The 12,150-nt window shown below is 40.0% G+C and overlaps 1 protein-coding gene across 1 annotated transcript in view; it reads left to right on the forward strand.

Moving 5' to 3' along the window:
* Positions 1-9,197: 9,197 nt before the first annotated feature.
* The window catches only part of ELOVL7 (ELOVL fatty acid elongase 7), a 28,403-nt gene continuing 25,450 nt past the window's right edge, over positions 9,198-12,150 (forward strand). The window contains exon 1 of the mRNA XM_010853468.1: positions 9,198-9,283. Within this exon, the coding sequence (XP_010851770.1) occupies positions 9,220-9,283 (64 nt within the window). The 5' untranslated portion in view covers positions 9,198-9,219. The remainder of the gene's footprint in view (positions 9,284-12,150) is intronic.

The raw sequence follows: 12,150 nt of genomic DNA on the forward strand, positions 1-12,150 counted from the left end.
CTTTTCCCGATTTGGAACCAGTGCATTGTTCCATTTCTGGTTCTGACTTTTGCTTCTTGACCTGCATACAGGTTTCACAGGAGACAGCCATGTGCTTCCCCAAATGTGCAGGGTGGGGATAAACACAATATCAATTACCCTTTAGAAACCACTACATGCCCAAACCTTTTTCAGTGCTTCATTTAAATATGGAAATGTGATACAGTTGTGGGAGGAGGTGTTTAAGGGGCCTCTGAGAGCACTGGAAAAGGTTTTAAATCTCTTAAAAAGAGACACAAAGAAAAGACTCTTCTACTACTCTGGAAGAAGGTGTATGAGAATGTGATATTTGGAATGACGATCACCATCTTTTTCCACAAAAATGACAAAGTAGAAATGAACTAACTCGGAAGAAATTTTCCTGCCTTTGGACTTCTTTTTCTATGTTTCTGTGTAACAGCTCTTACTGCTTAGCACTTCAAGTTGTGTTCTGTTATTTCCAAATGAAAGCATGATCCTTGATACTATAACATTCCCATTTGAAAAACAGAAATTAGGTGCTTAGTATCTTTGTTTGATATTTGTGTTGATCACTTTTGTTTGCCTAAAAGACAAGGCTTATATTCTAATTTTCTGTAAGTTACTAAGACCTAAGATGTAGCAATAATTTCTCTTTTCACAAATGCTTAAGAAACTTATTTCACCCTTGACACAGTTTAAATACTTTACATTTTGGGTGTATATGCTGACTCCAAGATGCTGCAGATTTCATATCTGTTGCAATTATTTGGATCATCAGAGAAATTGTTTCCGTTGTTGATTGCACCTCCTGTTCTTCCCGTTCTTGACCCAGATATATTACCATATCCAAGTGACACGCATTATTGAATCTTTTATCATGAATCATGTGTATTTCTCATACTGTGGATATTGTCATGTCAGAGAACAGTTTGTGCAGTATAAAGAAGAAACTCTTAAAAAAAAAAGTTCTCAGTGGGAGGGAGATTCAAGAGAAAGGGAGATATGTATATCTATGGCTGATTCATGTTGATGTATGGAAGAAACCAACACAATAGTATAAAGCAATTATCTTTAAATTAGAAAGAAATAAAAGGAAAAAAGTTGTTCCCAAACCTGGCCCATCATCAGTGTCTCCCCAGACATACTAATCTTTCTCTAGGTGATTAGCAATCAACCAGGTCTGGCAACCGCTACTTTTAGGAGTAGAGGAGAGAGGAAGTTTGTACTGTCTGATCCCATACGTAAATGGTTTCAAACCTCTTTTGACAAAGTCAGCCATGTAAGAACAAAATCTCTCAGCAAGTTACAGAAAGCTTGTGGATCAAGTGAGTGGGAAGAAGGAGTCCTTTGGTCTCCATGTCCTCTGTCTGCACGGCCATCCCCTGAGATGTCCAGGGTCCTTCAGGTCTTTGAGCACCGGTCCGTGTAGGTCTGCGTTGCTGCTAGCTACACGGCTCCGTCATTTTCTGCAGCTCTTCTGCAACACAGCCACGTCCACTGAGGGCACTCAGGAGACTTTATGCTGCCCTTTCACCTCATGGGAGACACTCTCCATGGCTGCCTAAGGCCATATCAGCCACCTGTTCCCCCTCTACCCAGGCAGCTGAGCCTGATCCCTCTCCTCTCTGTTTCCTTAATCCTACTTGGCACCTCACCAGGGCTTATTGCCCTTTTTTCTGAGATCAGCACGAGTTGCCTTCCCTCTGACTCTCCCCTTTCCCAAGCCTGAAGCATGCTCTTCTGTGCTAGGAGGCATGGAAACTCCCAAGGTTTCCTTCCAGATCTCTTGTGTAGGCCCTTGAGTTCTTCTGTATGGCTATGTAACTAAGCTTTTATAACTCAGAATCTAGGATAAATCTTTCTGGTTTTTTGCCTTCTCTGTTGTGTTTCATTCCCAAGGTGATTTGCATAATCTAGCTGATTAAGGAAATGCCAAAGAGAAACACAAATGTATATATGAAACATAAAAATAAAACACAAAACCCTGTATGGTAAGTGTAAGGAGTATGATGTACTTTTCGCTTCTGCTCTGTGTGTGTTTATGTGTATATACGTATAATCGCAGTACACACAAGTATATGGTAATTAGCAAAATTGAAAATCTATCCTTTGAAATAATTTTTCACTGAGTCTGTTCACATTCTCGACTTACTTTATTTAAATTTGAAGTCATAATAGATGACGAAGGGAAAAAAGGACTTAAAATAATACGCTGAGGGCTTTCCTGGTGGTCCAGTGGTTCAGAATCTGGGATTCCCCCATGCAGGGCACAAGGGTTTGATCCCTGGTCCAGGAAGTTCCCACATGCCGTGGAGCAAGTAAGCCCGTGTGCCACAACTGCTGAGCCCGTGAGCCACAACTGCTGAGCCTGTGTGCTACAACTGCTGAAGCGTACGCACCTAGAGCCCATGCTCTGCAACAAGAGAAGCCGTTGCCATGCGGAGCCCGGGCACCACAACAAAGAGTAGCCCTCGCTTGCTGCAGCTAGAGAAAGCCCACGTGCAGCACCAAAGACCTAACATGGGCAAAAATAAATAAACAAATAAATCTTAAAAAAAATACATGCTGGAAAATACACATCCCACATAGTCACCTCAGGCTACTATACATATATTCCACTAATATTACCATAGCCCTAAACATTTCTGGATTTGTTCCTTTGCAGTTTACAAACCATAAGTTGAAAATGTTAGTAAATTATGATTAATCCCAGCTCTACTTCCCCCATTCCAACTCCACTTATCAAGACATAGCTCAGCGTGATCCACTGACTTTTGAAACTATTCTTAACTTTGATTAGTTCTGGGCATGATTTTTAAAGCAGTAGACAAAGACTTTTCTCCCTTAGAGCCAATTAAATGAAATTCTGAAAAACTCTGATGTTGATTTGTAAAGAAAAGCTCAAAAACTGCTTTGAACAGCAGTACCACTGAAATGATATAATTACTGAAGTGATTACTCTGAAGCATTTTATTTCAATGAAAAAATATTGGTCAGTCAGTTCAGTGCAGTTGCTCAGTTGTGTCCGACTCTTTGCGACCCCATGAATCGCAGCACGCCAGGCCTCCCTGTCCATCACCAACTCCCGGAGTTCACTCAGTTGTTCTCAACTAGGGATGGCTTTACATGCTAGGGGACATTTGGTAACTTCTAGAAACCTTTTTGATTGTCGCAGCTAGAGAAGGAGTGTTCTTGGCATTTGGTGAGTGGAGGCCAGGGTTGATGCTGAGAATCCTGCATTGCTCAGGACAACTCCCCATAACTTGTTTGGCAAAAATGTCAATAAAGCTGAGGTTGAAAAACCTGGTTTAAACAAACAAATGATCACTTTATAGTCTTTCTCACATTTTAATACACTTAAAATTTCTGATCGCCTTACCCCAGCTTCAGGTAGGTCAGTTTTGTTCTCACCCTGCTGCCCAATTTCCATTACAGACCTCCTTCTCTCTGCTTGTACCTTCCTACAGGTCATTTCAGTTTATGTGTCCCTGAGCAGGGTCTGCAGCTAGCCAGATCTGTTCTTGCAGATCTGATGTCTGACTTCTAAATCAGAGATCAGTAGGGAGCCCAGGGCCTCCCAAATATCAAAAGAGAAAGGGAGAACCATATAGCCCTTCTGGGATGACAGGCATGCCCTGGGAAAGCCAGATGCTGACTTTACACTCCTTTCCCTCAGGGAGAGTGTCCCAGTATATTTTGCAGGATTTGGATAAATCCCAATACATGAAGGTTCATGTGGAAGTGGTTGGCAAAGGTTTTCAATTTATGGACTCCTGCCAAGTACTTCCCACCACAGGCAACCTTATGGTCACAGCCCTATCTGAATGAATTTCAGAAAGTCCTCAGCAAAGTGCTGCCTTCTGAATCCTATTGGCAGATCTCAAAGTGATCGGATCCCTCAAATTCATTATGTGTCCTGGTGTTAGTATATATGTGGCTTCAAAGAGTCTCCAGGTAAGCTCTTGGAGCAGGTACATATATCACATTTGAACTTGACATCTTTAATTTCAGGTCTAAAGAAGCTAGTCTTTTTTGCCTTTTCATACTGTTCATGAGGTTCTCAAGGCAAGAATACTGAAGTGGTTTGCCTTTCCCTTTTCCAGTAGACCACTGTTTTGTCAGAAATCCCCACCACGACCCACTGTGTTGGGTGGCCCTGCATGGCATGGCTCATAGCTTCATTGAATTACACAAGGCTGTGATTTATGTGATCATTTTGGTTAGTTTTCTGTGATTGTGGTTTTCATTCGTGAGGCCGTGGGGTTGTAGTTCTTGCTTCTTCTCTCTGCCCTCTGATGCATGAGGATAAGAGACTTGTGCAAGCTCCCTGATGGGAGGGCTGTGAGGAAAACTGATGCTTTTGAATTGTGGTGTTAGTGAAGATTCTTGAGAGTCCCTTGGACAGCACGGAGATCAAACCTGTCAATCCTAAAGGAAATCAACCCTAACTATTCATTGGAAGAACCAATGCTGAAGTTGACGCTCTGATACTTTGGCCCCCTGATGTGAAGAGCCAACTCATTGGAAAAGACCCTGATGCTGGGAAAGATTGAAGGCAGGAAGAGAAGGGGATGACAGAGGATGAGATGGTTGGGTGGCATCACCAACTCAATGGACATGAGTTTGCGCAAGCTCCAGGGTATAGTGAAGGACAGGGAGGCCTGGTGTGCTGCAGTCCATGGGGTTGCAGAGTCAGACATGACTTAGCGACTAAACAAAAACAAAGGAGCTAGTCTAGGCAGATTAAGTCTCTCCTTCACCAAATGATCCAGTCACGAAGTGATACTGTCCACTACAAAGAGTGAAATTCATGGTTTGTTGCAGGTGCTGGTCAATGAAATAGAAGCACCAGTTCCCCATCAGTGAGTTCCTGTTTACTCTCGTCCTGACACATATATCCAAGGCCTTTGGAGAAGGGCTGAGCTCCGGCAAAGGAGGCTTTTTCTGTTCCCTGATAGCACCTGCCTGTCTTATCCACCCGTTATGGAGGTGTGGTCATCTGTCTACTGTTGCTGAGTTTTAAGTCTCTGCTTTCATGTATGAGAACCCTGACTATTCTGGCCTCTCCAGACCTGAAATTTTATGCCACTGAGTATTTTAAATCAGTTATTAAGGCCCTAGTTCTGCTATCAGCTAGAAGATATCTCTATACCTTCACCACATAAAATTTATTTCTCTCCTTCTGAACAGTACATTCACTAAAAAAATCAAAGGTCTGTATTAAAGGGCGGGTGAGGAGGGTGTCTGGGTTAGGAGGGGGAAGGTATGCCTGGCTCTAGTCTGGGGGTGCTGTATTTACAGGACAACTCAGGTTGCCCTCAATTCATTTACTAACAATTTTCTAGACTAGACCCAGCAATGTAATATTAGCACCGAGTCCATCACTGAGTCAGCTTATAAGGAAATTCTCAGCAGTTTATTTAGTTCCAACAGGCTAAAGGGATCAGGTTTTCTTTTCTTGCCCCATTTTTATACAATGATCCACGTTCCTTTTCCTCTGGTGGGTCCACAAGGGTTAAAGACTGTTGGATAGCAGGTTATCTTCAAGCAAAGGATCAGTGAGAGAGTTCCACTCCAGTAAGCTTGAGCCACCAGGTCCCTTTTCTGTCTCTTCGGTCTTCCCTCACTTGGTGGGTATCTGCTTCTGCAAATTCCCCCTCACAGACCTTTCCAGTGTGAGTTACTCCTCTGATGACCTTCTCCCTCTTCCTCCATCTCAATCTTGCATAGTCTTTTAGATTAGAAAAACCAGCTGTGTTTGCTGCCTGTGAGTATTGCTGACCGGCATTAGACTGCTGTGGTCTCTTTGAGGCTTTGTGCTTTAATGAGGGCTGGGGAGAGGAAAAAGGCCTGAGTGGAATGAGTAGGGGAAGAAGAGGAGGCAGGGCTTGCCCAGAAAACAGCTTAATACTTTGAAATGTAAGTCCACCATTTGCCCTATAAAATTAGAATCCTTCACTCTGATTCTGAATAATTTAAACAGCGTTATTTTGGCAGTTTAATTAGGAGAATAGTGGCTCAAGGTATGTTACATCAGTGGTTAAGGTGAGCGGGAAAGGAGCTTTTATCAGGATCTAAAACACTTATATCAAAACCACTGAAAAACATCAAGGGAAGAATCATGTATAATTTGTGACATACCAGCTCTAAAAATGAAAGTAGTAGAGTTTTCTCTAGATCTGTTCCATACACTGCCATTCAACTTGGCCAGATGCTTTCCATCTAAATTTGTATAGCTTATCTCTACAAATGATAATATCTGATTTTGATTGAATGTTCATTTTTTATCAGATTCTGTGCTCTAAATTTCATATATATTATCATATAAATTTCATGAATTTTATATATTAACTCATAAATTATTCCAAACAATTATTCTAAAACAATGAGTTGTTGTTTTTTAATCTTGTTAGGTTGTAAATTGCCATTTTTCAGATAAGGAGGTTGAACTTTAATTTTGCCCAGGGTCACACAGCTAGTCAGTGGTGGGATTCAAACCAAGGTCTTTGTGATCCCAAAGTTTCTGCTCCTACTCCCATATCATACGTTTGGTATAGACACAATCCACAGGAAAACTAGAGTCCAGGCTGACTCTGGCAAAATCCTGGCATCCCCGCAGCCAATCTTGAGTTTGAACTCAGCTTGAGGACACAGGATGTATCAGATCAGAGGTCATGCTGAGATACCATCCTGTATTTGGAGAGCTCCTCTGAAGTGTGCCAGGTGGTACAATGGTAAAGAATCCACCTGTCAAGGCAGGAAACATGGGTTCGATCCTTGGGTCAGGGAAGATCCCCTGGAGAAGGAAATGGCAACCCACGCCAGTATTCTTGCCTGGAGAATCCCATGGACAGAAGAGCCTGGCTGGCTACAGTTCACAGGGTTGCAAAGAGTTGGACAACTGAAGCAACTTAGCATGCCCTCTTTAATCGACATTTGGCTTGTCTCCAATCTTTTACTGACTGATACAATGAATAAGCTTGAATATATGTCATTGTGCATATGTGCATATATTTCTATAGGAGAAGTTTCTAGAAATAGGATTGTTGCCTTAAAAATATGGGTTTATATACTAATTTGCACTGCCACCAGCAATATGTGAGTTTTCCACAATCCTTCCAACAGAGGGAACACACTTTTGGATTGTGGAAAACTCATACATTACTGGTGGCGGTGCAAATTTTGGCTAATCTGACTGATAAAATGTTTGGACTTTAACCCATCCAATGCAATAAAATGCAGTATTATAGATTTTTCTTACTATGGTTAAAGTTAAGCACTTTCTATATGCTTATGAGCCGTTTACACTTCCATTTCTGTGAAATTTGTCTGCTTTATTCTTGGTTTATAGGTGTTTCCTTATCAGTTTCTAAGAATCCTTAATATATTAGGGAGAGTATCACTTGTTTGTATTATGAATTGAACATATTTCTTTCTCCTTGTCATTTGCCTTTTTCCTTTTTTCTTCTTGATTTTCATATGGTTAAATTTATTAGTCTTCTTTTATGTTTTATGAACTACTAAGTCAAATTTAAAAAGTTTTTTCCTACTCCAAGATTATAAAAGTGTTCTCCCTGTTGTCATCCAGGACTTTCATGGTTCTTTAAAATTTTTATTTAAATCTTTGATCTATTAATACTTGGAGTTTATTTTGGTTTATAGTATAATTTTTGGATCCCACTTTTTATTTTCAGATGACTCTCTAGTTGTATCACACCATTTACTCAACAACTGCTGGTAATTCAAGTGCCTACTGCTTTCAAGTGCACGTATATCATATACAATATGTCTTTTAAAAATATACATATATATTATATATATATAATATAAAATGGCTTTATCTTAGAATACCAGAATAAAGTCTAAATTTTTCTGTTGCAGACCTAGAGGGTTTATTTTTTTGTAAAATATACATAATGTAAAATTTACCATTTTAACCATTTTAAGTAAAATTTCCCATTTTAACCATTTTTAACTTTAACCATATAAAGTTCAGTGGCACTAAGTATATTTGCATGCTTTGTACAACCATCACCACCATCTACCTTCAGAACTTTTTCGTCTTCCCACCATATGACTTGAAATCAAACATACTGGTCGTTTTATGATGTCCCATTCCTTTGTATGGTGTTGACTGTTTTCAGAGATGTTAAAATTTGGGAAAGTGTATATCTTAGAATTTATGAAATATGGTACTAAAATCCCAAATGTTTTTGGTATGTTTCTTAGATGTTCTGTTCTGTGCCACTGTTTGGCTTCTTTATGTACTGCTGCTGCTGCTGCTGCTAAGTTGTGTCCGACTCTGTGCGACCCCATAGACAGCAGCCCACCAGGCTCCCCCGTCCCTGGGATTCTCCAGGCAAGAACACTGGAGTGGGTTGCCATTTCCTTCTTCAATGCATCAAAGTGAAAAGTGAAAGTGAAGTCGCTCAGTTGTGTCCGGCTCTTAGTGACCCCATAGACTGCAGCCCACCAGGCTCCTCTGTCCATGGGATTTTCCAGGCAAGAGTACCAGAGTGGGGTGCCATTGCCTTCTCCCTTCATGTACCAATGTCACACTATTTTAATTACTAAAGATTCAAAATATCTTTTAATACACGATAGAGCTAGTTTCCCCTCATTGGTCTTCTTTTTCAGAAGACATCTTTTTCCAACTGTTTTTGTCTATCTGTCCAGATAAACTAGGCACCTTCTCTTTGGATCTTGTAGATCTTCTTTTCCTCCCTCTGTCTACCTCAGTTTCACTTAAGTTATATAAACTTGAATACAGAAGAACTTCTTACACCTGAAGATCAGCTAAAAGTTTGGATCAGAGTATCTTTTCTGAAAGTTTATCTTCTTGACTTGGTTCAACCTTGCCATGGGAGGCACAGTCCATTCCTGACCTATTTTGCTGCCATAAAAGGAAGATGGATGCTTCTATGACAGTTCTTAGAATCGCTTACCCCTTTTGTATCTGGTACATAGAATATCAGCCTTTTTAAGTGAATTCAGCATTGTCTTTGTGATGAAAAGTCTTTTAAGTGATTGCAGTTGCATCAGGGTTTACTGTGGTTCACTAATGCATTTACCCCCGGTAGGTTTGTTGTTTTGCCAGTTATTCCTATTAAATTTTTAGCATATTTAATATTGTATTACTAGGAACTTGGCTTTATTTGCATCTATAGATCATAAACCCATCTCTTTTTTTTGTTTGTTTGTCAGTAATTCCTGTGGAAAATGGCCTTCAGTGATCTTACATCGAGGACCGTGCATCTTTATGATAATTGGATCAAAGATGCTGGTAAGTAACCAGATTTCCTAACTGTGGCTCATCCTTCCTTTTTTAAGTAACCAGATTTCCTAACTGTGGCTCATCCTTCCTTTTTTGGTTGGATTCTCGTACTTAATAGGATTTCATTGAAACAGAATGAGAGACTTAGCAACTTAACACTCCCTTACAGACACCCCATAAATTTATTTTTTCAAATTTTTATTTATTTGGCCACCCCGGGTCTTAGTTGTAGCGTGTGAGATCTAGATCCCTGACCAGGAATCGAACCCAGGCACCCACATTGGGAATGAGGAGTCTTAGCCACTGGCCCACCAGGGAAATCCCCTTGATTTTTATTTTAATTAGTGAAGAAGTATCAAAAATTTCATTGAAGATATGTATAAAGATAGAGGTATTAATACATAGCTGATGTTCAATATGATGTTTGTAATTGTGAAAATAGCTTTATACCCAGGGAAAGGAATTGGTCCATGCATGGTGGTACATCATTCCAGCTCAGTAGCCATTAGAAGTGATTTTGGGGCACTGTGCTCTTAGGCTTGATTCTGCCCTAATGCTCTTAAGGGAAATAACAGTTATCACCAACAATGACTCTGTCCAGTAACTCTTGAGTGGGAAGGGCCACAGCCCCCAGGGGTATGTCAGAAAGCTGGGGCATTTGCTAGGGTAACCCCTGAGTAATTCTGAAATGCCCACCTTCTCCCATTGCCCATTAAAAAAAAATCAACATTGTTGAAAGGCATTTAATGCCATAGTGAGTCGTTTAAAATCATTAAATGCAAGCAGGTTATAGAAGACCACCTGTATTTCATGCATGCATGCTCAGTGGCTCAGTCGTGTCCAACTCTTTTGCAACCCCATGGACTGTAGCCTGCCAGGTTCCTCTGTCCATGGACTTTTCCAGGCAAGCATACTAGAATGGATTGCCATTTCGTATTCCATTTGTGTGGTAGGATTATGGGTAATTTCTATTTACTTTTCTGTGTCTGTCTACTAGATGTTTGGGGGTTTCTTGTTTTGTCTTTTATTTGTTTGTTTGGCCACAGTATGTGGTGTGAGAGATCTTAGTTCTCAGACCAGGAATTGAACCCTCACCTCCTGCAGTGCAAGTGTGAAGTCTTAACCACTAGACTGCAGGGAAGTCCCTGTCTAGATGTTTTTAAACCACATCAATATGTGTTGCTTCTATAACTGTTATAAAATGTTTTAAACAAACATTTATAACAAATGTTTTATAATACTTAAATGTTTTATAACAAAGGTAGCATTTTTAAAAGAATAGACAAGGAATCAGAACATTTCAGAGCTGAGATGGACTTAGATGTCATCAAAGCTACCTTCTCATGTTGTTGTTCTTGTTCAATAGGGTCTGACACTTTGTGACCCCATAAACTGCAGCAAGCCAGGCTTCCCTGTCCTCCTCTAACTCCCAGAGTTTGCACAAACTCATGTCCATTGAGTCGGTGATGCCATCCAACCATCTCATCCTCTGTTGCCCCTTCTCCTCCTGCCTTCAGTCTTTCCCAGCATCAGGGTCTTTTCCAGTGAGTGGGCTCTTCACATCAGGTGGTCAAAGTATTGGAGCTTCAGCTTCAGCATCAGTCCTGCCAATGAATATTCAGGGTTGATTTCCTTTAGGATTGACTGGTTTGATCTCCTTGCTGTCCAAGGGACTCTCAAGAGTCTTCTCCAACACCACAGTTTGATATGAAAAACTCTCATATCTGCACATGACTACTTGAAAAACCATAGCTTTGACTGTATGGACCTTCCCAACATCATGGTCATTTGTCAGCAGAAAGATCAGAACATACATTTTCTGGTTATGATTAGTACTCTGGTATTTCACATTTGAATTCCTTTCCACATATTCACCACCATCACCACTTTAGATTAGTTTGTTACCTATCAGTTAGAATCACATATTCACCAAATTCAGGAGGAAAAAGTGTCACCTCTTGCTACCTAGCACAGTTGAAATTATATTTCTGTTTATACTGATTTCAGCAAAGATACACTGTTTCATGGTTGCTATCTTTCTCAGTGGACTTCCTGGATGATTCAGTGGTGAAGAACCCACCTGTAATGCCAGAGACCCAGATTTGATCCCTGGGTTGGAAAGGTCCCCTGGAGAAGGAAGTGGCAACCCACTCCAGTATTCTTGCCTGGGAAATCCCAATGAAAGAAGAGACGGGCAGGCTACAGCCCTTGGGGTCTCAAGAATCAGACACAATTTAGCAATTCAACAACAACAAATCTTTCTCAGTAGATTAAAAACCAATCTCATTTCACTGAAAAAGATGCTATAGTTTTGCCCCTGAAGAATGCAAAGGTTCTTAAAAGGATCCTAAAAAGGATCCCATAAATAGAGAAGTTTCACTCTGGTGAATGGAGATTGAAGGGAATTTTTATATATATATATTCAATTTTTTCTTATTTTTCAACTTACATAATGACACAGAGAATGTATAGATTTCTTTAAAGATTATCTTTCTCTGAAGATTTACAGTAGTTCTCATAAATTCAATATTTAATTTAAATACTATTTTTTTTCTGTTGTAATGGGTTTTATTTATTTATTTAAAAATATGAATATTTTCTTTTCAAGGTAGAGGTGTAACTGGCTACCTGAACTCTCATGATTTAACCTTGGGAACGAAGTAGATTTGGATAATTTTTTGAAATAGACATGTTTGGAAGAACGGATCACTTGCTATCCAACTCTTGCTACTCATTATCCCCATTGTAAGAACCCAAGACATTCAATTAATCAATATCCTAATTCAAGAGCCAAATAGATTTAGGTGATGATGAATATCTATATAGTGCTCTAAGTATAAAATGTTTTAAGATGAACTACTTCTGAATTCCACTTC

The sequence above is a fragment of the Bison bison genome, unplaced genomic scaffold (assembly GCF_000754665.1).
Source record: "Bison bison bison isolate TAMUID 2011002044 unplaced genomic scaffold, Bison_UMD1.0 scf7180017864328, whole genome shotgun sequence".
In the NCBI taxonomy this organism is placed as follows: Eukaryota; Metazoa; Chordata; class Mammalia; order Artiodactyla; family Bovidae; genus Bison; species Bison bison.